This window comes from Peromyscus leucopus, chromosome 1 (genome assembly GCF_004664715.2).
Source record: "Peromyscus leucopus breed LL Stock chromosome 1, UCI_PerLeu_2.1, whole genome shotgun sequence".
NCBI lineage: Eukaryota > Metazoa > Chordata > Mammalia > Rodentia > Cricetidae > Peromyscus > Peromyscus leucopus.
Window position 1 is genome coordinate 138,603,022 of NC_051063.1, and position 25,763 is coordinate 138,628,784.

General features: G+C 44.9%; 2 protein-coding genes across 3 annotated transcripts in view; one reads left to right on the forward strand and one right to left on the reverse strand.

Annotated features, from left to right (window-relative positions):
- Positions 1-3,010: 3,010 nt before the first annotated feature.
- On the reverse strand, positions 3,011-25,150 carry LOC114709441 (vegetative cell wall protein gp1-like). The gene is made up of 2 exons (XM_028893282.2): positions 24,234-25,150; positions 3,011-3,337 (listed from the first exon to the last, which is right to left on the reverse strand). The coding sequence occupies exons 1-2, from the start codon at positions 24,621-24,623 to the stop codon at positions 3,332-3,334; spliced, it is 396 nt and encodes a 131-aa protein (XP_028749115.1). The 5' UTR covers positions 24,624-25,150; the 3' UTR covers positions 3,011-3,331.
- Slco3a1 (solute carrier organic anion transporter family member 3A1) overlaps positions 23,869-25,763 on the forward strand; it is a 289,209-nt gene continuing 287,314 nt past the window's right edge. For both annotated transcript variants that reach the window (XM_028893279.2, XM_028893281.1), the window contains exon 1: positions 23,869-24,236. In XM_028893279.2, the coding sequence (XP_028749112.1) occupies positions 24,057-24,236 (180 nt within the window). In that variant the 5' untranslated portion in view covers positions 23,869-24,056. The remainder of the gene's footprint in view (positions 24,237-25,763) is intronic.

Consider the following 25,763-nt stretch of genomic DNA (forward strand, 5'->3'; position numbering starts at 1 on the left):
TCATGGACTCCCCAAACCATAAAAAGTGAAAACTAGCTTTCTCCAACTGCTCACTGTCCAACCCCATCCTGTGGCCTCCAGAGTCTAACTCAAAGAAGAAACAGGTTCTGGCTGAAGCTCCCTAAGGCTCTCACACTGCCTCTTAGTTATGCTTGGGAGATATCTTCCCCGGGATATTTGGTTGCCTCTCTGCAGACTTAGCTGTATTTCCAAAGGTAGGCCTGATAATAATAACAATAATAAAAAGCAATGCTTGGATCAATATGTGGATCAATATGTGTATGAGTGCATGCACACACACACACACACACACACACACACACACACACACACCACGCACACACGAGAGAGAGAGAGAGAGAGAGAGAGAGAGAGAGAGAGAGAGAGAGAGAGAGAGAGACAGAGACAGAGAGAATGGGGGGGGGAGGTGTACCTTTGGAAGACGTGCCCACAGCAGCCTCCTCTAATCAGGCCCCACCTCCTCAGTGTTTGGTCAGCTGTGAATCCAATGAGTCTGGTGCCCTCATGACACAGTCACCCATCATCAGCATCACCCGCTGGGAATGCACTGTCTAGTGTGTGAGCCTATAAGCTGTATCAGATACTTCACATTCAAATGGTGTGACTGATAGCTGTGGGCATCTTACTGTGATGGACCTAGAAACCTATCTGGGGCCAAATACAGGTGTGACTTTTTTTTTTGAGGAGAAAATCTGCACCCTGACGGAGGCAGGAATGGACAGAAGGGATAGGAAGTTTCCCTGAACTGCAATAGCAGCAGCAGCAGCAGCAGCCAGTATGCTATCTCTATCTCACAGGCTCCGTGCATTCTTCTTACTTTATATTTTGCCTTCAGCCTGAAGAATCCCTTGGTTTCTGATTGCCATCAATTGTCTTCCGCTTGACTCAAAGCATCAGCCTTTATTTTGGCCTATTTCTTGTAAATCTACCCCGTTCCTTATACACAATTTGCCTTGACCTCCGCTATTTGCTTCTGCCTTGCTCAAGAGCATGGAACTTCTTCTCCATAACAAATAGCTGCTCCTGGCCATTAAGTTCCATTTTGCTCAGACTCACTCCCTTACCCTTTATCCACCATCAATGGCCACCTCCGTTACTCCATAAAAAGAACTGAAAGAACTGCACTGCATTCCTTTATTGAGAAGACAGTCAAAGTCACAGTGGAGAGAGAATCTCATCAGCATCCCACACTCAGCACCAATAGCATGGGAGAGGCTGGGTAACAACAGTGAAGATGAGTATCCCACACTAGGAACCATCATTTTTCTTCATGCCATTTTGGAAGGAGAGCATCATCCTCATTGAACAACCTGACAGTGCCTTGCTCTTGAACCACACAGCCTCTAGATCTAAGGAAAAATAAAGTTCTGTTCCTCTAAGGTACCCAGTGTTAAGGTTTTTTGTTTTGTTTTGTTTTGTTCTGTTTTGTTACAGTAATGTAAATGGAGAGAGACACTGGGGTGGTTGATTTGGGATGTCAAAACTTGAAAGAATTAAAAAGCATGGCATTGGAGAAGTATGCTTAGCAGCAGATTTGTGCAAGCACACTTTCAAGCTGGTATGTGGCAGGCACCATTCCTGCAATCCTCTTCATCTGAGTACAAGCCAGTGCCCACCCAGCTGTTCTCCAGAGGTGTTTTCTGTGACTCCAAATATGGCCAAAGGACCACAGACATCTCTTTCACAACATGGTTCTACAACCAGCACTACCCAGGGCTTCCCTGCTAGCATGGCTGCCTCAAGACTGAGAGAGATGATGTTCTAGTTTGTTACACAGCCAAGCAATGAGAGCACCTTTTCTTGTATTTTCAGTTCTGCTTTAAGAGTTGCATGATAAAGGTGCACAATGAGGAGCTGTCCGCTTCGCTCCATTGCAGAACTGGTGAGTTATAGGAGAACTCACGCACATGAGATGAAATGAAAGCCATTCTTCTCAACCAAGCTTTGCTGATCCTAAACAATGAGAACACATGGACTCCTGAACATATATTCAGGCTTTTCTTGTTCTGTTTGTATTGGGTGGTGAGACACTGGGACACCGTGTGGTGTGTGTGTGTGTGTGTGTGTGTGTGTGTGTGTGTGTGTGTGTGTGTGGTGCCTGGGACCAGGAGCACAGTAGTTAGGGAGTTGAAGATGTTAGAGAACGCTGCTTGTTTGTCAATTGTCTGCCATCCTCAAACAAAAATATGACAAGTGGACACCAGGAGGGGCGCTTGGCTGGTTGAACAGACAGCTTCCATCCCTGTGCCTGTATCCATCATGGGGTGAAGAGGAGGAAGACCTTCTTAATTTCATTTCTTCTGGACCCCGAGTAAGTAATTATACCCCAGGAAAATGTCTCCCTACCTTCCACCCCAAACTTCATGCTGCCATGAGGATTCCACTCAGAGACGAGCCTTTGCCTTTGAGACAAGCAGTGAGTGGCAGATGAACTTTAATCATTGATTCACTTATTTACTCACTCACTCATTCATTCCTTCAAACAGTCATTCACCCCAACCACTTCATGCTGTGTCTGCTCTTCTTTTTGCCTTAAGGTTTACATTTGCTTCCTGGTCTAACTGCATGTCCTCCACAATCTGGGTGCTGCCACTGTAATTGCCTTAGGAATGGGGCCTCCAAGATGTTATTGGGTCATAAGGAATAAGGGCTTCCCAGCGGGGATTCATGCAGCATCCCATTCACTTGTCCTTCTGCCATGGGTGGACACAGTACTCTTCCCTTATGGAGGATGCATAAGATACCACCTGGGAAGGAGAGTGCCATTCTCTCTAGGCAACCTGACAGTACTTTAACCTTGGACTACACAGCCTCTAAAAGTAAGAAAAAAATAAAAATTCTGTTCCTCTAAGTTATCCAGTGCGAAGTATTTTGTTACAGCAACATATAATGGACTGACATACTTGGGTTGGTTGATTAAGGATGCCAAAACTTGGTTGAATTAAGGAACACTCAGGTAGCTGGTGATGCACTATCCTTCTATTGCTTCAGTAGATATCAATCCCCTTTCTCTTATAGTAAAAGGGAAGCCTGGACAATTTTGTGTTTAAATAGAGTATTGGGCTTCCTCAGGTGTATTTATGAGGGTGTTGATAAAGATTGTACATAAACAGGTGAACAGAATGTATAAGATCTGCCCCCAGTGTGAGAAGGTACCATCCAGCCTCCTGGGAGTTTGTTATAACAAAATGGCCGAGTGAAGGAGGGTAAAGACTCACCTGCTCTTTGGAAGCCTATGTGAACTTCTCCATTGCTTGTCCATGTCATAACTCCAGGTTTCTCCAGCCTGTGGACTCCAGGGGTGCCTTCTCTACCACTGTAAATTACACACACCATCAACTCAGCTCATCCTCAGGTCTGCAGACCTGCGCTCAGTCATGCTGCTGGTTTGCCTGGTTCTCCAGCTTTTGAGCAATCTGTGTGGGTTTCTCAGTCATTCACATAAAATGCCGTGATAGCTAATCTTCAGTGTCAACTAACCTGGAATTAGAATCACCTAAGAGACACACCCCTTAGCTGTGACTGTAGGGATGTGTCCAGAGAAGACCTACTTTTAAATGTGGGTGGTATTACCCCATGGGCTTGGGTACCATCCAAAAGGAGAAAGTGTGCTGAGCACCAGCATTCACCTTTCTCTGCTTCTTGAGTGTGGGTGGAATGTGACCAGCTGCCTCACCCTCCTGCCAGCATGAGAACCATTGTAGCAGTCATACCCCCGGCCCCCCCCCCCGCCCCACCCCCACCCCGCCATGATGGACTAGACCTGGGCGAACTGTGAGCTGAATAAATCCCTTACTCCTTAAGTTGCTTCTTATTAAATATTTTGTCAAAGCAATGAGTAAATAACTGATGAAGAACCAGTCCCCATTACCAGGACCTTTTCACTTGTTTTTTTCTATCTTGTTTGTTTTCTTAGACATTCCTGTTGAAAACAATTGTATTATTCATTAGATCAAATACTTACGTTTGGTTTGAAACAAAAAAGAGACCAGAAAATAAACCCTGACTTCTGTGAGCTTCATGTGTGTGGAGCAGCATGCCACACTTCCTGCAAGTTCAAATCCAAGGTGCATGCTCAGGGACTGTGGCTCTTCCAGAGAGAAGTCCGGGAAGCAAGCTCACACCAAGATCACTCCCCAAACTTGATTAAATGTAAATCCACCCCTTTCCCCTGGGAAAATCCATAGGCTTATGTGGGGAAAGACTTTTATTCCAATGTTAAACTTTGAAGTCTCAGAACAAAAGCTGAAGCATTGTGCCCCAGAATACAAGGCCTGCTTCTTTCCAGAGTGCTGGCCCAGATTTCAAAGAAAGATGAAGACAGGTGAGAATTCCCTGCTACTCCTTCCCAGGCTCTGGGGACCCAAGGCCAGAAGAACGCAGAACCTGACTACAAATACCAGATAACTGATTGGCTTTAATGTGAAAAAAGTTGGAGGCTCAGAATTCTTGGGGGCAAAGCTTTGATCACGCTTGCCTATAACCCGGGGAGTCAGATATGATCTTACCTTTCCTTGGACTGCTTTCTTCACACCTGCCTATCAATGTTGGAGAGCAGTTTGGAAGGGGATCGTGGGGAGGTGTCAAGCAGTGGTTCTCAAACTTCACTGCTTTGATACACATCTGTATCAGTTCTTTTTCATTACTATGACAACATACCCAAGAGATCCATTAAGAAAGGATGGGATTATAGGTTAGTGCTGTCCTTGACTTTGGCCAGAGAAGCTTCTCTCTGTCATGGTCAGCAGCTGATGCAGAGGCACATAACTGGTCAGAGTAAGTGACTAGTGAGTCGTCTTCTCTAAACGGGACCTCTACATCACCTCCCCCTTCCCTGCAAGGCTCAGAGAAGGTCACAGAAGAAGGGGTGGAAAGAAGGTAAGAGGCTGAGGATGTGGAGGAGTGCTGGAAAGTGCTGTCTTCTGAACATGACTCGGCCTTGCGCTCATGAATTCACTGCAGCCTGCAGCCGTGGCTACCTGCACCAGACATGAATAAGACCAAGACAGCGAGATCGTCCAATAACCTAACAGACAGTGCTAGTTGGATCCAGTGGGTTATTTAAAAGAGAAAACCATCAAAAAACTAAATGGACACGAAGGTGGGAGGAAGACATAGTTGGGGGAGCAGGACATAGTTGGGATGAAGGGGACATAGTTGGGGGAGGAAGACATAGTTGGGGGAGGAGGATATAGTTGGGGAAGGGGGACATAGTTGGGGAGGGGAGACATAGTTGGGGGAGGGGGACATAGTTGGGGTGAAGGGGACATAGTTGGGGTGAAGGGGCCATAGATGATGGAGGGGGACATAGTTGGGGGAGGGGGACATAGTTGGGGTGAAGGGGCCATAGATGATAGAGGGGGACATAGTTGGGGGAGGGGGACATAGTGGGGGGAGGGGGACATAGTTGGGGTACCTGAAGGGAACAGGAGGGGAGCTATAGAGTACATGATCAAGATATACTGTTTGTATGTGTGAATCAGCCCAAGAATAAATTAAAGATATGCTAGTTTCCTTTAAAAAGCAGGAGGGGAGGTAGTCAAGAAACTGAAAAAGCACACATCTATGCTTTCATTTCTCTCTGCTTTTGAGTGTAGATGTGATGTGACTAGCTGTTTGGAGTTCCTGTTTTGACTTCCTCACAATGATGGAATGTAATCTGGAATTTTAAGATGAAATAAACCATTCTGTCTGCTCCAAACAGAAAGCAAGCAAGGCAGGGAGGGAGGGAGGGAGGGAAGGAGGGAGGGAGGGAGGGAGGGAGGGAGGGAGGGAGGGAGGGAGGGAGGGAGGGAAGGGGGAGGAAGGGAGGGAGGGAGAGAGTGAGTGTTTATTTTGGGGGCTGTGGCATGATCGTGGGAGCATGAAGTGACTAGTCACATTGTGTCTCTGCTGTGGGATGTCTTTCTGTATGCTGTGAATATGTGTTGCTCTGATTGGTTGATAAACACCTGCGGAGTTGGTGAGGTGAGGTTAGAATGTGGCTGTTCCTATTCCTCTAATTTCCCTCAGGTTTTCACCCCTATATCTGGCTTCGTGTTTTCTATTAATGGGACCATTTAGAAATTCATCTACATGTCTCTAGTCATAAAAAACTCTCAACCTTGTATGCAAATACCATACACACACACACACACACACACACACACACACACAACCATTTGCCTAAATCTACAACCAGAATGTTGAAACTGTTCCACCTCCCTGGGAAGGACAGGCCTGGACAAGTTAGTGTTCTAATTTGCTTTCTGTTGCTGTGATAAATATCATGACCAAAAGCAACTTAGGGAAAGAAAGGGATTTCTCTTACAACTCCCGGGTCACAAGCCATCACTGAGGAAATCAGGGCAGGAGATAAAGTAGGAACTGAAGCAGCAACCATGTGGGAACAGGGCTTGCTGGCATGTTCCCTGGATCAGCCAGCTCTTTTTGTGTTTAGTAGTTATTTTTTATTGAAAGTAATTTTTTCATGTAAAATATTCTGATCATGCTTTCCATTCCTACAACTACTAGATTCTCTCCATCTTCCCACCCTCTCAAATTTATGCTTCTCTCTCTCTCTCTCTCTCTCTCTCTCTCTCTCTCTCTCTCTCTCTCTCTCTCTCTCTCTCTCTTTCCCCCAAACAAATAAAAAACAAAAAATTAAAACCAAAGAAAAATCACAATAAACATACACACACACACACACACACACACACACACACACACACACACACACAAAGAAAAAAACCCAAACACATAAAAACACAAAATCAGAAGCCATAATATACAAGCAAAGGAGAAAATGTCTACAAAAGTATCACTGAGCTTTTCATTGGCCATTTACTACTAGCCCTGGTCAATATCTGCCCTTAAGTGTTTATAAACTCAGTGAGACTCCATTGGAGAAAAGGAAGTTTTCCTTTGCAAGCAGTGGTCAATTGTAGATTCCTTCTTAGCCACGGATTGATGCTCATGTCCATTTCCCTGTCTCAGTGCTGGGACCCCACCTAGCCCCAACCTGGATTGAACCTGTGCAGGCCCTGTGCATTACTGTACTCTTTGAGTTCATAGGTGCATCAATTCTGTTGTGTCCAGAAGACACTGTTTCCTTGGTGTCAAATCTTTCAGCCTCCTATTTTGCATAGCTTCTTTTGCCCCAAAAGGAGGCGTTTGATGAAGACATTCCATTTAGGACAGAGTGTGCCGAAGTCTCTCACTTTCTATACAACGCCTAGTTGTGGGTTTCTGTGTTGGTTCCAATCTACTGCAAGAGGAAGTTTTATAACAATGCTTGAGCATGGCACTGATATATAGGTGTAGCAGAATGTTGTTAGGAGTCATTTCATTGCTGTATTTCTTCAGTAGAACAATAGTATTAGGTTTTCCCCTAGACCCATGGCCTATCTAGTCTCAGGCTCTTGGCCACATGGGCAGTGTCAGGCATGCATTCCATCTCATAGAACGGACCTTAAAAACAATCAGAGAGTGGTTGCTTACTTCCACAATATCTGTGCCACTATTGCACCAACATATCAAAAAGCCAGGCCACTATTGTAGATTCCAGGGTTTATAGCAGGTTTGGTGGTTGCCTTTCTCCTCTGGTAGCATGTAAAGTGCCTTCTAGTACCACGAACACTAGACAAAAGGTGGTGAAGGCTCTAGTTAGGAGCTAGTTCAACTTCTCTGTGTTCAGTGAGATATGTGAGTGTTGTCTTCAGCAATGAGGCTTTACCTCAGCTCGTGGAGAGCAACCAATAGACTTAGAGATAGCCTGAGTTGTTTGGGGGTTTCCGTGGGTCAGTCCCCTTTGTCCAATGACTCAACTGTAATATTACACATTTCTGGCACTGGATGTTTCACTTGTTGGCAAAAGATGTCTAGTTGAGGCATTGTCTCCCATTTTTGGTGACTCTATTTATATTTCTTTCATATATACTTTAAGAAGCTTCTACAGTAGTAAGTTTTCATACTTACGCAACCCAGAACTCCCTACCTAAAGATGATACCGCTCGCAATGGGCTGGGCCCTTCTAGATCAGTTATCAAGAAAATGTCTGTGTAGACATGACCACAATCCAATCTGACCAACATATCCCAATCCCTGAAAATTGAGACTCCCTTAGGTAACTCTGACTTCCAGTTTCTTTTTCCCACACAACCTCTCCTATTTCTTGTACAAATGAAATGGGTTATCCAAATAACCCATTGTGGGCACCTTAGTTTCCACATTGCATTGAAAACAATATTATTTTATTCACCACAGACTGTTTTGCATTAGTTCTGAATTTTAAAAGTGTTGCCTTAAAATATTAATCTTGATTCCCTTTGCTTATTGGCACTCCCTTAAATTTTTCTGCCATGATAAATGCCTCGTCTGTCTTCCTTTTCTGCCTCATCTTTTTATATTAACTTATAACCCACCCCAACCTGACATTTACTATCCAACCTGCAAGGGAAACTAACCTGGAAAGGCTCATAAAAAATCCACCATGTGTCATTTATTTTAAAGGAAAATTTGTTGTGTCTCCCTTGACATTCCTTAAAGCATTCTAAACACATAAAACAACCAAAACATATACAAATATAATGATCATAAAGAATATAACTGTATTTATATCTATATACCTTCCTAAAATGTCAACATCTTATCTTCCTTCCTTTTTAACACTACCTACCTTTCTATTTTTTAAGGTTTATTTTTATTTGTGTATGTGTGTGTGTGTGTGTGTCATGTGGGAGTGCAGTGAGGGTTGTGGGCACGCACAGAAGCCAGACAGGGTATTGGATACCCTGGATCTGGAGTTGCAGGCTATTGTGAGCTGCCCAACATGGATGCTGGGAACAAAATTTAGGTCCCTTGAAAGAGCAGCAAATGCTCTTAAACACTGAACCACCACCCTATCTTCTACATTTCTTAAGATTATACTTACAGCTTTCTTTTTAAATTTAACTTAATTTTATTTTTAATGATGTGTGTGTGTGTGTGTGTGTGTGTGTGTGTGTGTGTGTATGTGTGTGTTGAAGGAGTATGTGTAGGGGGTATGTGCTTTCAAAGTCCAGAGGCATTGGAGCCCTCTAGAGCTAGAGTAATAGACAGTTGTGAGCTGCCCTCTGTGGGTTCATGTAATTGAACTCAGGCCCTCTCTAAGAGCAGTATGTGTCTTTACCCTTTGAGCCATTTCTCTGTCTCAGTTAAAGTTTTCTTATCTATACCAAGAAGAAAAGGAACAGGCAAGTTCATAGGATTTGGTTGACCTACTGACTAGGGCATGAGCCTATGAAACTTATCCCGAGACACAAACATGGATACCAGGGTTACAGTTTTTCTTTTTAAGGTAATCTTGATATTTCTATGTCAATTGAAAAAATATTTGTTCATTCTATGTGCATTGTTTTGGTATTTAATAATCTAGAACTTTTCCATGAAATGTTGCCATTTTTCTTGACCAGCATGACACTGCCATCAACCTACCCCTATAATAACTGGGTCTGAATTATTGGCATTATTTTAAATACATTGTGGCAACATTTCCAGTGGTGAGAGTGAGTTGAATTCAATTTAGTTGTTGGCCAAGGCAGGCGGATCCCGCGGAAATCTGCAAACAACCCAGACTGATACTAAGACAAAGGGTTTCTCTCCACACCCTGACAGCGGGGGGGGGGGGGGGGGGGGGGGGCACTGCTGAGGGCAACATTCACACAACTCATTGAACATGGAAAAAGTTGAGCTGGTGTCTACATGGAATTTTCACCTTTATATTCTAGACTCTGGTGTGGGAAGGTACTCTGCAGGCTACTAAAAGAGAAACGTGGGCAGCAATCCAGCCACAAAACCTTTGACCTACAATCTGTCCTACCCAAAAATATGTTAAGCCAATGGTGGCAGAGAACTTGTGGAAGTAACCCACCAATGTCTGGTTTGACTTAAGGACCACCCTATGAGAAGGAACTCATGTCTGACACTGTTTAGGTAACCAAGAACCAGAGACTAGATAGCCCAGAGACCTAGGGTAAAATTAAATAATTTGCAATGATATTCTGCTATACTCATAGACCCGCGCCGTATCCAGTCATCATCAGAGAGGCTTCCTATGGCAGCAGATGGAAACAAATGCAGAGACCCACAGCCACACAGTACGAAGAAAGAGTCTATACTGGAGGTCTCCATCAATCCTTTCCCTCAGGGATCAGGGAATCCCACAGAAGAGGAGGTGGAAAGATTGTAAGAGCCAGAAGGGATGGAGGACACCAGGTAACAAGCCCTCTGAAGCAACTAAGCAAGGTGCATATGAGCTCACAGAGACTGGAACAGCAAGCACAGGTCTACATGGGTCTGAACCAGGTCCTCTGCATATATATTATAGTTATTAGCTTAGCATTTTTTGTGGGACTCCTGACTACAAGAACAAGTGGGTTGCTGACTCTTGACTGCTCTTGGGACTCTTCTTCTCCCATTGGGTTGCTGTGTTCAACTTCAATATGATAGTTATTACTTCATCTTTTCATACTTTATTTTGTCATGTTTGGTTGTTATCTCTTAGAAGCCTCTTCTTCTCTAATGAGAGGCAGAAAGGATGTGGATTGGGGGGGGGAGGATAGGGAGTAACTGGGAGGAGTAGAGGGAGGGGACACTATAATCAGGTTATGTTGCATGAGAAAAGAATGTTTTTCAATAAAAGAAAAATAAGAAAAAGAAAACAGAAAGAAACCAAACTAAGGGAGCAGTGGAGCAAGCCAATAAGCAGAATTTCTCCATGGAATTCCCCTTTTCCAGTTCCTGCCTTCAGGTTCCTGCCCTGCTTGAGTTCCTGTAAGCTATGAGCTGAAATATTTTCCTCCTCAAATCAACCAACCAAACAAAACTGTCTAGTGCCTGAGTGGTGCTTGCTGTATTTAATGGGCATTTGGGTAGCTGTTTCTTCCGGATTAAAATATTCCTTCATGGAATAGGAAGGGCAGAGGCTCACAAAACTACTAAGAAAGTTGATGTGGGATGTTCTTCTGGACAATGTGAATATGTGCTGCTTTGGCCCATGGCAGGGCAGAATATAGCTAGGTGGGAAAGCCAAACTGAATACAGGGAAAAAGAGAGACAGAGTCAAGCAGATGCCATTCAGCCGCCCAAGGAGCAAGATGTCAGCAGACTGGCCATGTGGCAAAACATGGATTAATAGAAATGGATTAATTTAAAATGAAAAAACCAACTAGCAAGAAGCCTGAACCATAGAGCAGTTTGTAATTAATATTAAGCATCTGAGTGACTAAAAAAAAAAAAAAAAAAAAAAAAAAAAGGCTGCTGCCCAGTTGGGAGTGGGTGGGACCGGGTGGGACCAAGAAACTTCAGTCTACAGAAAGTCATGAGAATCAGGCTGATCTTCAAAGGGTGATATAAACTGCAAGCATCTGATAGGGCAGAGAAGACTCTTCAGTGGAATTGCCCACAAGTTGTGTTGGGAACTCTAGTGATGCCACTTTTAGGAGCTGCTACCTATGCTGGCATGAGTTTGCTAGTAGTAGAGATTCCTGAGTCACCATGCTCCTTATTAGATAATCATTCACTCATGATCCTAGAAGTAATCTCAACAAATGTATTTAGCATGCTAGACTTGGATTGACTTGTGTCTTCAGCCTGTCACCAGTGTCTAATCTGGGGCAAGGAGAAATTTGTTCATGTCTCCCCAGGAAAAGTCACACGGCCCTGGGCCAGCTAGAGCCCTCATGCTGGGAAAGGTTGAACTGAGGTAGTGCCCAAAGCCTCTCCTTTAAGACATTTGACATTCTCTTAGAATTCAGTTTTGAATCATTGTCTAGCTTTGTGTGTGTCCATAGGTGCTGGTGTGTCTGTCCTGGTATTTCTAGAGTGTCTGCATTTTCCCAAGGCAATTTGCCCAACTCACTGTTTCCTGGTACTTTTCCCTTCATACTTAGGCAGATAGACATGAGCTTCACTAGTTTTTAAAAATCAAGCCAAGTTAGTAGAAGAAATAAAACACCAATTTATATTAACCACCTCTCATTAAAATTAATAAAAGATTAAACATATCCCTTTATAGCCAAACTTCTGTGTTCATCCTAATTACCTATAGTATAGTTCCAATTAAGTTTCTTTCTCAATATCATTATGAAATTATGACCTTCCACAAATTCATCCTATTTCAATTAAGCACAATTATCATGTCCTTTTCTTTTCGATGCTCAAATTGTAGCTTGGCTAGTGAGAAAACTCTAACCTGGCTCATTGGTCCTTTTAGCACTTTTTTTGTGTCTCTGATATCTGTAAGACCTGGTTATTCCAGAGACAGAGAGACAGAGATAGAGAAATACAGAGAGACAGAGGAAGAGAGGAGAGCCATGACTATATACAGAGAACAAAGTACTACTGCTGATAGCTTTAGATCAATAAAAGTGCCTCCGAGTCTGCCCATTACTATATCGTAACACCATCATCGTATTTATGCTACTGAGCCTGACTGTGTTTGGGCAGGACATCTTGTTCATCACTAAGACTTCTTAATATAGGGATGTAACAAATGGCTACACCTTGAACCTTAGCTGTTTCATAGTTTTAGCCCTGGGTTAAGTCAGCTTTTCTACTTGTCTTCCCAGAGGGATGACAGCTGCAGACCCTCACACTTGCTCTGTGTTCCCCTAATCCACTGTGGTCCCAGACAAAAATACCCAAGTTCAATTCTCAGGCCACATGACGCGTTGTCCATCTGGAAAATGTATGCCTTCTGTGCCCCAGAGTAGTAGTCATTCTGGCTGGAGGCATGTTGGCTTCGTGTCTTCCAAGAAAGACTTGCCTTTGCTCACAACACAGTTCTTCTGTGTTTGGGGTTCCATCTGGAGATCCCCCTTCTCCCCTTCATCTGTGCTTCTTCTACCAGCAGCTCCAGGTCTGAGTCAGTAGCTCTTCCTCATTGACACCCCCATTTGAATGGTAAGACTAGGAAGAAATCCCACCTCTGGAAATTCTCTTCACTAGGTCTTAGAGAGGGCAGGTGCTCTCCCCCCTACACACACACACACACACACACACACACACACACACACACACCCTTCAACTTCATCTCAGTTTATTTCTGCAGATCCTGGTTTCACAAAGTTTTAAAGAGTGTTCCCAATGGCTGCTACCCCAGGCTTGCTGGGCTCTTCATTCAGGAGACCTGAAACCATCCCAGATATGCAGCAGTCTTAGCTCATCTATTTCCCATCAACAGGTTGAGGGGGTCGCCATCTTGGGACCATATCACCTTCCCATTTATGAAGAGGGTTTTGGATAAGATTGTGGAAGACACAGATTAGAAAGTAGAGCATGGTAGGGTCATTTCTGATATCTAAGACCCCCTAGTAGGACTAGAACAGCTGTTTAGTTTTCACTCTATCCCATTGAGTAGGGGCAGGGTGCAGGAGGGGTGTAGTGGTCCCAGAGGACCCATCAACCAAGACAATTGGGTCCAGATATGATAAAATTGGTACAGTGTATTGTATTTTAAATCATGAAAATGTTTTAAAACTGTTTTCCTAATGCAAGCTAATTCTTAAGTGTTTGAACGCAAAACCTTCCATTTATGGGAACACTAAATAACACTTTGATCTTTCCAACATGCTGAGCCAGCTTCTGTCATTATTCTCATTTTTAAGGTGAGTAAACTGAGGCTTACATAAGTCAGTTATCTATGGCCAAAAATTACTACGTAATAGCTTGGGATTCAAATCCATGCAGTCTACCTGATCCTAGAACCCACGGTCTCAAGTGTGTGCTACAACAGTTGAGAAATGTTACAGTGTGGAATCTTTTTGTCACCTTATCAAGAACATTTCCCCAATCATACAATTCCCTTCAAAGATTTTTTTAAGTAGTTGAGAATTATTTGCTTAAAGATGTAGTTTTTTTTTTTCCAGGCCTGTTAAGATGTGCCTATAATCTAAACTACTCAAGATGCTGAGGCAATGGATTGCTTGCTCTACCTTAGCTTGGCTACTAAGGTCAGCTTGGGCAACTTAGTGAGACACTGTGTCAAAAGAAAAAAAAAAAAAGATCCAGGTACATAATTGAAGCAACACAGAGGAACAGAAGGGAAATCTAATTTTGCTAGTCTTGTAAGACATAGACTCCTTCAATCTCTCCATGTTATAAAAATGACTCAATAAACATTGTACAATAAAGCATAGTACTTATCTTTTTGTATTTGTGTCTCCAATTACTTTCTTAGGTTAGATGCATCAGCAGGGGATTAGTGGAGCCAAGGAAGGGAGCAATTTGATGACCCAGGTAGATGGTGGCAGATCACTTTGCACAGAATTTGTGTGAGTTCATCCTGGGGGCAGCTACTTGTGAGGGAGCCTTTTCCTGCAAGACTTTAACAGAACACTCTCTTAGGAAAGTAAGCCAGCATGATGGCTCTGTGGGTACTTGCTGCCAAGCCGAAATCTGATCCTCTGAACTCATATAGTGAAAAGAGAGGACTGATTTCTGCAAGCTGTCCTCTGAACTCTCCTGTTACATGTGCTGTGGCATAGGTACACAGGCCCACACACAACACACACACACACACAACACACACACACACACACACACACACACACACACACACACACACACAGAGGAATCAATAAATGTATGTATAGAGGATTTTGCCATGTGTGAGTGAATAAAGTACATCTCATATCCATTTGATTAGCTGTGACAACATTTTTTTTTTCATGTGTACTGGAGTTTGCATTTCTTTCCATGTTCCGAGTGGATCTTGCCTGTATCTCCTTGCAGGATTAGGGTTTTATTTACCGATTTGAAAGAGTGCATTCTGTGCTCATTTAACGATATCCCCGTCTGCCTTGCTGCTTCAACAACTTTTCCCAATTTGTCATTTCATTGTTTCGAGTCACATTTCCTGAGGTAGAGCATTTAGCAGTCTTAATGGTGTCGGGGTAAAATCTGTCTAGCGTTTCCTTGGTAATTACTTGCATGGCTTTTTTTTTTTCTTTTAAACTTGGAATGCCTTTTCTTCACCAGAGAGCCATTAATTTTTAAAAATGGCTCATCTATGTGTGGTTCTACAATCCATCTGTTTTTATTGTTTTGGTTTGAGGCTGTGACCATGGTGAGGCCGTGGTTTGAATTCATCAGTTTTCCCAGTTATTTGATAAATAACATTTCCTTCTTCATTTTTAAAAATTTGTTGTAGCTGTGCTTCTTTTATCAAGCTGGGGTATATGCTACAGTCTAGTTGAGGGTGGTTGCTTCTCTCCTGTCAATCTGCAGGCCTGTTCCTGATCTAGTAACAGTCGATTCCATTTGTTGCTGCTGCTGCTGCTGCTACTACTTTAATATCTAGAAGGATATGCCTACTGATTAACAGTTCCAATTTTCCTTTTTAAAAAATATGTTTTTAACTTTTAAAAATTATAACTCATGGGCTGGAGAGAGAGGTTGTTAAGCAAAGTACTTGCCTCACAAGCATGAAGGCCCAAGTTCAAATCCCTAGGACCCACGTGAAATCTGGGTATGGAAGCACACCTATAAACCCCAAATGCAGAGACAGGTGGATCATATACATGTGTGTGTAGATACCAAGTTCATGACCTCTCTTTAGGGTCAGGTTGAAATTTGTCATAAAAACATCCATTTGCTTCAGCTGCTCAAAGTTATACAATATTTCATAAATAGTAGTTTCATAATTTATAGAAATTCCCCTGTTCACTTTTATATTCCTTTTCTACTTTTCAGTTTTGTTTTCTCTCTTTGCCTTGTATATTCTCTAGAGTGATCCAAGTTCTTCATTTTGCAGAAAAGAGAATTCAGATTCTGAGTATCAGTGAATTATCCAGACCAAAGCTACTGAGAGCAAGTAACAGGACATTCTGAATCAGGAAGCTCTGACTCAGGAGCCCACCATGCTATCTTACATTCTTCTTGGACTTTGTTTTCTCCAGTTGTGCACATGTCTTGGTTTCTTTCCTTGTTGCTGTGGTAAAAATACCCCCAACAACAACTGATGAAAAATGAGGCCTTGAATTTGAAGGGAAGTGGGGAAAGATACGGGAAGGTTTGGAGGGAGGAAAGGGAACAGAGAAATATAATTAAAACACAGCTTTAAGGAAAGCAACTTGGGTGGGCCTACAGTTCGAGGTATAGTCCATCCTGGTGGGGAAGTCGAGGCTGCACTAGCTCCAGGGAGCTGCTCACACTGCATCACAATCGGGAAAGAGAAAGGAAAGGATGCAGGCTAGGGACGAGCTTCTCTTCCCCATTTCATTTGGGCCAGCAGCCCCTTCCAAGGAAGTTGCCCACCCCACTATTAAGATGGCTCTTCTTACATCAGTTCACACAATCAAGACAATCCCTCACAGGTGTGTGCAGAGGGCCATCTCCCAGAGGATTCTAGAATCCATCAAAATGACAACAGTAATCATCAATACTGGGTATACCATCTCCTTTTTCAATTCTTTGAACTTGAGATTTAAAACATTATTACATTTATGTAGCATGCATGTGCATGTGCGCATGTGCACAGGGGTAAGGTGAGTCCCACAGTATGTGAAGGTCAGAGGACAATTTATGGGAGCTCTTTCTGTCCTTCTATGATGCGTGTCATGGAGATCAAAGTCAGGTCACCAGGACTGGCAGCCAGTGCTCTTACCCATTGAGCCTCCTCTCTGACTCCTGAATTTAAGATATATATATTTTTAAGATCACCCTAAGTCCATCGATTGTCTAATGATCAAAGCCATGAATACTATAATTTCCATTGTTCTTCGCAAGTTCTTGCTATGTAGCCCAGGCTGGCCTGGAACTCACTATGTAACATAATCTGGCTTTGAAATTGAAGCCCCTGCTTCCCTAATGATAGGATTACAGAAGGGTGGCTACCAAGCCTGGAATCTTCATTGACATGGAGCTTACTCTGTAGCCCAAGAAATCCTCATACCTGCCATCCTCCTGCCTTTGCCTTCCCACGGGCTTACAGGTGTCTGCCATGGAGCCCAGCAGTAACACAAAAGCTTTGACACCCTCCTTGGTAAGACAAAGAATGTCCTTCCTTTAGACAGGCTTCATTGTAGCCTTGGTTGACCCCAGACTTAACTATGTAACTGAGGATGACCTTAATTTCTGATTCTCCTGCGCTCGTCTCCCAAATGCTGGTGTGAAGCACCACACATGGTGTATGTATGTGGTCCCAGGGATGGAGGCCAGGCTCTGTGTGCGCCTAGGTAACCACTCTACCAATGGAAATTCTCCTCTTGCTCTGGAGCATCCTTTTCCCACAATTGTTGTCAACATCATTTAGAATCATAGACAAACTACTGTGTTTATCTCTAATGATCTCAAGAAAGCAAAAAAAAAATGTATTTATTCTAATATTTTTTCAACATTTCAAAACCTAATTTGGTATGTTTAGCTGGAACTGTCACCATCATTTTTAATGTCTTTGCTATTTATTCATGAGGTTTTTGTCTTTTACATATTGTTTCCTCAGAGAGGATCTTTTGGCTTTCCAATAAAAGTACAGAAGGGGCCTTTGTCTCAGATCTTCATTAGACTGCTTTTCTTTGTACTGTCTTCTTCACAAATTGACATTTCAGTCATAGTGGGTTTTTTCCCAGTACTACTTATTAGACTACACTCTTTGGGGCATCTATTTTGTGATGTATTATCAGCTCACTGTGTTCATTTTTATCCTACATAGTCACATTTGTGTTTTTCTCTGGATGGTTGTAGAATTTTTAAAAAAAAAGTATCTTTTATGTGCAAACAAATTTTCATGATTATGTCTGCACATTTTTATTTAGCATTTTTGCCTAAAATGTGGTGCAGTATTTTAAATTGTCTGTGATTTTTTTTTAATTAAGCTGAAATCTGCCTTCTGTTATTATTTGTCCGAGGAAGCTGTAGTTAGAATGTGAAATATCCCCCCATAGGCTTATGTTTTTGAACACTTAGTCACCAGCTGGTGATGCTGTGTGGGAAGGAATTTGGGGAGTTTTGGGAGGCAGAGCCTCCCGGAAGGAAGTGGGCCACTGGAGACAAGCCTTGAGATTTCCTGTCCACTCTGCTTCCTGATTCCGGATGCAATGTGTGCAGCCATACCCTCCACACTGCCATGCCCTTTAGAGACTGGAGAACCTCCAACAACAAGTCAACGTAAGCTCCTTAAGTAGCTTCTTATCAGGAACTCGGTCATGACAACAAGCAAAATAGCTAACAGAAACTCCAGCTGTTCTTGCCCCCAGGGCTCTGAGTCTTCCTAGACCAAGAGACAGTCCTAAAAATCGGAATGAGAAGCTACATGATCCCCTGTCCCAGCCTCCTACTTCCCTTGACTGACAACCAGTCTAGGGCCTTCACTGCTGATTGAAGAATAAATTTTGAACAATGTCAGTATCATGGTTGTAAAGCACTAAGTTAGAGGTCGGCTTGCTCTATGACATTAGTAACAACTACAACATGGTCCAGGTTGTCCATATGAACACGTTCCTATTTCATTTGCATCTCAGGACTGACTCTGCAATTACCTTTCCCTTCGCCCAGTCCCATAGCACATTGCTGGGAGCTGCAGCTGCTCAGGTAGACCCAGCAAGATGAGAACGTGGGGTGTATGGTGGGTTAAGGGCAGTCAAGGTACTTTCTGGTTGAGAAACCAGCCTGGATCTCAACATGGAGGCACCTTCTGCCTTTTTATGAAGAGAGGCTCATCCTTGCCTCTGTGTTAGGAACAACTTCTTCAATAATCTGACGTGCTGTATTTAGCATCCTGATTCTCAGCCCCTTTATGTCCTGGCAACCCTTTGGAATGCTCACAGGTATTTGAACAGATATTGGAAAAGAAACATCCAGGCGACTATTGTGATCTGAAGTTCAGCATCCTTCCTCCGTTCTGTAGTCTAGATATGCTGCTGAGACGACAATCAGACACAAGATAAACAGCAGGTGGACTCTACCCCCAAGTGCCCAGCTATGTCATTAGTGGCCCGGGCGCTTTCCCTGCAGGATGCCAGTATGCTGACTCCATCAGAATGAAAATATCCACACCTCTTTTGAAGATGGTTCTTTTTCTAAAGCTCAAAAATCAGAAGCAAACACAAATATCATACTAAAATATGACCCAATATTGGTTTCTTTTGAACTGATTTTAGGCTGATTTTTTCTCAAACCATGATGTATATGTACATATTCTTTCTATATTAAGCTAGCCTATTTGGATAAACAAATTCTGTTTACTTTCAAACCAACAGAAGACCCCGAGGGGAGGTCCTGAAAGCACAAACAAAGCTAAGAGTATATTTTTATTCTTTTTTCTCCTCACCTCAAAACTAATCTGTCATGAATATAGCACATTTCTAAAAATCCTATTTATCTGCTGTTAATTCTCCAATTTCTACTCATGCTCTCACGTCTTCTCTTTGTCCACCTGGATTCCAGATTCACTTGGTTACAGATTGTATTGACATGGATGTTTATCCTTTCTATTCTTTGTTGAGCTTCAGGACATAGTCAACTTGAGAGAGATAATTTATGATATGAATCTCAGAATACAGTGCCTAGCTAACAGAGAATATGGGACACAGGCATGTATCAGGCAAACAGGAAATGGTTTGGGGAAGAGAAGGACTATAAGGAATAGAAGCGAACTTCAGCTCAGTACAAACATTACTTTCAAGGTAAAGAAGTTGTCCTCACTCCAGTTCTATCCTTGCATAATAATAATGATGATAATAATAATATATTATTATGAATAATATATTATTATGAATAATATATTCTATGTTGATAGTATATTATTTTATATATTATTTCTATATTATTTGTCATACAAAGATCTACAGGGTAAGCATCTAAACACTGATTTTTCCATTCCAATGACAATCAGAAATCATTCTATGCATGTGTTTCCCAACCTTGTATTTGTTGTGAACAAAATTGGAGTTGGCAAAAGATGATTCGTGTGAATTACTTGAACAACAGTTTCTCATTGTGTTGAATTACATTGAGGCCACTTGCTATGAAATCTTGCCACAGTCCAGTGACAGGGGAAGACTGTCACTGTGTGTGTGTGTGTGTGTGTGTGTGTGTGTGTGCATGAAGTTAACCTACTTCTCTTCTACAGGGTGAGAGACAAGCTCTCCAAATCCCAACCACTCAGTATTTACCTGTTACATGTTACTATTTTAGGACTTTGAGGTCAATTTGCCTTCCCATATCAGGAATTAGTCTTCTGGCTTTCCAGTGTCCAGAATACTGCCAGTAGCCAACAAAATAAAATTCTGAAAGGCTAGGCCTTACTAGCAATGTTTTCTTATAACTGTGAAGAGTTACCTCGCCCAGAAAAGTGAATAAAAATCCAAAATAAATGCAAGCTCTCTGTGGGCACTGACCACTGACCACTGACCCATTCATTCCTAAATTCACTACTCACCACTAGGGGGATAGGTAGACCAAAAGGAGCTCAGCTGGATGCTGGAATATTTCTGGTTTCTCCATGGCAATATCAAGGCCATCTTGTCCAGGAGGTGGGCTTTAGACTCTGTCTTGTTCTCCAAGTCACCGTGGATGGTCTATTTCTAAAGCTGGTAAGAGGGAGTGATGCTGGATCAGGAGCCCTAAGCCCCCTAGCCTGCTTCTTCTTCCCTCATTCCTCTTCTTTTTAGGTACTTCCATCTGTTCCTGCTGGAGCACGTAGGTTCCGTCCCTACCAACTGCTCTGAACACCAAAGTCACTTGTTGCCCTTCTTAGTAGCAAGGGCTCAGGAGGCCCAAATCTCCAAGTATGTGGGATGACTAAGGTAGCCGCCATGACAACTTGAGCTTTTGTGAGCTGTGCAGACCCAGTGGTGGTTAGTTTTCTGCCTCTTCATTTGTGTTTCGGGGATGGCAAAGACAGAAGCCCTCAGTGCTCACAAAGCTCCATCACTCCAGAGCCACAGTTTTGATTAGGACTGGTACTGAGTGAAAGTTATTGAACTAAATGCTCAAAATTCCCTCTTTCACACTATCTAAGCCTGTCACTGACTTGGTGGATTCTTAAGTCTTCTGGTGCAGCATGCCATTCATAGCCAGTTACTGTTAATTCTAGGAAGCATCGGCAGTCCTAAATCCCTATCACTGATAGTGTTTATGCCTAATTTATTTAAAGATAGTTCATGCTATAGATCTAAAATAAAGTTAAGTTGCTCTCCCATCAGTCTGCACGAGGCAATGTGGTTTAGAGCAGAGAGCTGGGCTCGGATTCGAGTCCTGTCCCATTTCAGCTGTGTGATACAGGGTTATCTGCCACACCTCTCTGGAGCTTTACTTCTATGGGGAAATGTGTGACTCCCAGCTTCCTGATGAGACTGCAAGATGTAAGCGGACTGTAAGCAGACACCCTGCTGGCTCTGCCATCCTTTACTGAGTAAGTAGCATTTCAGTTTAGTTCCTCTTCTTAGGTCTGTTTTCTCACTAAACAGGGCTTATCGCAACATCTAGTTCAGAGGGTTGCTGAGGGTTACGGGGAAATGCAGCCCTGTACCCAGAGCTTGGTCAAGGCAAGCACAAGATAAACATCAGCACTTGTGATGACAGGGTATGTAAAAAGTCTTGAAGACTAATGCACTCGGAACGACATTTCAACCTGCAGCCTTGCAACTCAGAGTCAGAAACAAGGAAGACCCCCCACCCCCAGCTCATTAGGGGACTTCGAGAGTAAGGAAGGATTCTGTAAGGCCAGAGTCCTGAGAAGGGACGAGGGCAGGAAGCCGAAGGACCTGACAAAAGCTGGCATTGCGTGACCAGAGGTGGGAGAGGGAAGACAGGCAGGCAGCGAGGATTTCAACCATGGTGTAATAGGTCCAGACAGGAGCCCAGAGACACGCGTGACCCTGTCCTCTGGCTATCAAACTATTGAATTAATGGTCCTGAAGGAATTGAAATTCCCCTACCAGACTCATGCAGTGGGAAGAACTGGGTGCCAGCCACAGGAGGAAACTGTCTACCAGGAAGATATGCCACAGGGTTCTGACAACTCGTCAGACCACCTCACAGGAGAGTGGAACTCAGGCGATCATGGGTTAAAATGATGGGCAAGACTACACCTTGGCCAGGACTACTTGATGATGCATACCCTTTTGTACACTAAAACAAAAGTGCATGCAGAACATGGAAGACGCAGTCGGGGTCGGGGGAGATCACTGGACCCATCTAGTTGTAACTGTTCCCAATGTAACCCCATTGAATTAATCTCCCTTCCCTGCTTTTGAAGGTCACTTGCCCCTCTAATTGGTATATTGAGGACAGGTGGCTGAGCCTCGCTTCTTAGGGCTGCCAGGGAGGGCCCAGGCTTTGACCCTAACAACTCCAGTTACAATACCACCAGTGGAGAACAGTGTAACTACTGATGCCAGGGAGTGATTTGGGCAGAAGGTACCCCAGACAAGGGGAGGCACATTGAAAACCACACCAAGACTAGGTGAGGTCATGTCTGGAAGACAGATGGATGAAGCAATTTATATTTAAATGGTAAGGCAAACAACACACCCCCACTGAGCCACCGTCTATTCTTACTCGGTTCCTCTGGAAGAAAGTCGAAATTATGGCGGTGCTAATTGCTATGCACTTTTGAATGAGAACCTTGGCATTGGGATACAGACCTCAGGGAAAAGTGAGTCTCTTTTTTGATATGATTGGTAAAGAAAAGTTTTCCAGATGGGTTTGGCCTTTCAGTTGCTAAAGTAGACAACACTAGGTATTTTCTGTTCCTCTCCACTGTCCCCTTAGCTTCCAAATGCTGTTGTTGGAACAGGTAGATCCTATCAGAAGTGCCTTGTGAACCAAAGCCCTAGGGAATGCTGTGGGTGAGGGCTGATGACAATTGGGCTCAGCTGCAGGCGGACCTTCAGGCCAGGGCCAGAGAGGGACAGATAGTCAGGAGATGGGTGGGGACAGAGCAGGCTCCTGGCTTACTGCTTCCTGAATTCCGACTGCAAGCAGCTGGAGAACTAAACAAGGCCCTCTGCTGGGGTCCTTGTGACCTGCAATGCCTGTATTCTGTGGCCAGGGAGAGATCATCAGCCAGCGAGACTCCCTTAAGATCTAACTTCCCTTTTCGGCGCTTCTGTTTCTCTTTCCCATTTTCAGGGAATGGGAGATTTAGATACGTTCAGTAGCCATCGAGTGCAGGAGCAAAGGCTGGCAGATCGAAGAAGCCCCTAGCAGCTTCGACCTCTGGCATCTTCCGGAGCCCCAGAGCGCAACAACTGTCCCCAGAAACCCCGGAACCAAACCAAATACAGCACCAGTACCGAACATTCTCTCTTTATAGAAGCAGCTTCTCCTCTCCCGCCTTGGCACTCGGGTACCTAAGCATTATGTACCGGGACTAGAAGTAGGATGCCTGGGCACCCCCATCTCTGCGCCCCATTGCTAGTCACAATACCTACTACCCAGTTTCCGCTGTGGTGCCCAGGGCCCTACAGTGCCTCCTAGTGGTCGGGTAGCACCTTCCTCTCTCAGCCTCCCACCCCACCAAGAGTCCCCGATTCTGCAATTTCTCGGGGCAGCTAGACCCCTCTGGCCGTGACCATCAGCCAGCCCCCAGTTCTCCAAACAGGTCCCTTCGTGCCTCTCGGGGGCGAACCCGCAGCCAGTACTGGCGCAGCCGGCGGCTCAAGGCCACGATCAGGCCGTGGCCCGAGTTTGGGGCGCTAGGGGGTGAAGGCAGGCGAGGCCGGCGGGCCAGGGGGAGCCGGTGAAGGCAGCGGCGGGAGTCTGAGGGAGGCGAAGCGGCGGCAGCGGCGGGCGGCGCGAGGAGTCCCTGTGATTGGCACAGCCCGAGCTGGAGGAGGCGGCGAGGGGAGGGCGGAGGAGGAGGAGAAGGAGGAGGAGGAAGGGGGCGAGCGCGGCGGCTTGCGAGGAGCGGAGCCTTCAACCTCTCCAGCCGCGGCAGGACGGGGGCGGCCGCCGCGGGTCCGGGGCGGGGACAGCACGCAGCCTCGCGGCGCGCACCCCCGCCCGGCAACGGCCACGACACCCGGGGCGAGCGGGAAAGCGGCGGCGGCGGTAGCGGCGGCGGGGGAAGGATGCAGGGGAAGAAGCCGGGCGGCTCGTCGGGCGGCGGCCGGAGCGGCGAGCTGCAGGGGGACGAGGCGCAGAGGAACAAGAAGAAGAAAAAGAAGGTGTCCTGCTTCTCCAACATCAAGATCTTCCTGGTGTCTGAGTGCGCCTTGATGTTGGCGCAGGGAACGGTGGGCGCCTACCTGGTGAGTCCGGGTGCCAACTCTACCACGGACCCCCTTCCCTGCCGGCGCTTCTCCGGCTTGCCGCCTGGCACCGGGAGGGGGCCTCGCCGGCGCCGGGGGCAGGCGGGCATGACCTCGGCCAGGCGCGGAGGTTGGCGACTGGTGCAGAGGCGGCCGCCGGGGGAGCTGCCGGCCCGAGCCCGGAGCGGGCGGGACCGTGGATGCCGACAGCAGCTTGTGCGCCGGGCAGGGTTTGGGAGCCGGGGCGGAGGGTGCCCGAGAGGAGACGCCACGGGCAGGTGGGCATGAAACTGTTTCGTCTCCCCTCTGGAGAACGGAGCCAGATGGCGAGTTCAGGGAACCTCCTCGGAGACTAGAAAGGCATCGCGGTTCAGGTGACCTGCACATGGGAGGAAAAGCCAGTTAGCATCCTGCGTCCTCTACTCTCCGTTTCATCCGCTCGGAGAACGAATCATTATGCATCATTTTCCCCCAGGCTCTTTCTCCATCCGCCAATTGCTGGGGAATTTAACAGCTTAGAGTAAAAGGCGCCGGAGTGTGGCCCTGATCTGAGTGGTTGCTGCTGGGGGACTAGTCCCACCCAGATCCCAATAGCCATCTTTCGGTGTTGGGATAAAGTTACAGTACCTGGAGAGCAGCTGCGAGTTTGTGTAGTTCTAGCTTAATTCCCTGCCATGGTCGCTCGCTCGCCCACACGGGGAGTGGATCACTGCGTACAATATGTATCTATTTTATTTGCCTCTAGAACGGGATTATTGATGCTCAAAAGGCCCATGGACGCCTACTATACCCAAGGAACCCGCTTGTAATGACTCAGCACTGTCAAGTACCTACTTTTTTGCTCTCTCCTGCAGTAGTGCTCAGGTGGTCCGCACTTGAGTTTCAGACAATGCACTTCCAGACCTGTCCTGTCTTAACAGGGAAAGATGGCTCAGAGTGGATAGTGTTAAATCTTTACTTGGCTATTGACCTGAAACTGGAATCAAATGTCATAGATTTTAAGTGTTAGTGAGCACGTTTGATGGAGATCGAATCGGACAAGATTTCAAAAGCGGTTGGATAACCACATCCAGAGATAGAGCCATGTGTATCCTGATGTTATCATGAATCTCTCATTCCTGGCCCTGGGTTAAAGTTAATGAGGGCCAGACGCCGAGTACCCAGTACCATTAATAATTTCCCAAGGCTCCTACAGGCTAAGGTGAAGTGAAGCAATGCTTGATTCAAGTTAGTTATGCGGTGACTGGGGGGCTGGGACCTCTACGGAGTCAGTTCTGTCCCTGGGATGAGAGAACATGTAAGGGGCATTTAAGAAATCAAATGCATTTCTGTTGCCCCTCCCTAGATGAGCAGCTTTTAAATCTCCATCTCTGTCTTGTGCGTGTATGTCGTCACTGAACCCCGGGGCCAAAGTGTTGTTTTATCACATGTATTCGTTTCGTCTATAGTTGTAATAGTAAGCTGCAAACTTTGGAATTTGCTCGATGAGATGATGACATTTGGAGGGGCAGCTTCTTTAGGGATGAT

Excerpts from the sequence above, each read along its gene's own strand:
- LOC114709441 (XM_028893282.2), bottom strand. The coding sequence starts at position 24,623 with ATGTGCAGGTCACCTGAACCGCGATGCCTTTCTAGTCTCCGAGGAGGT.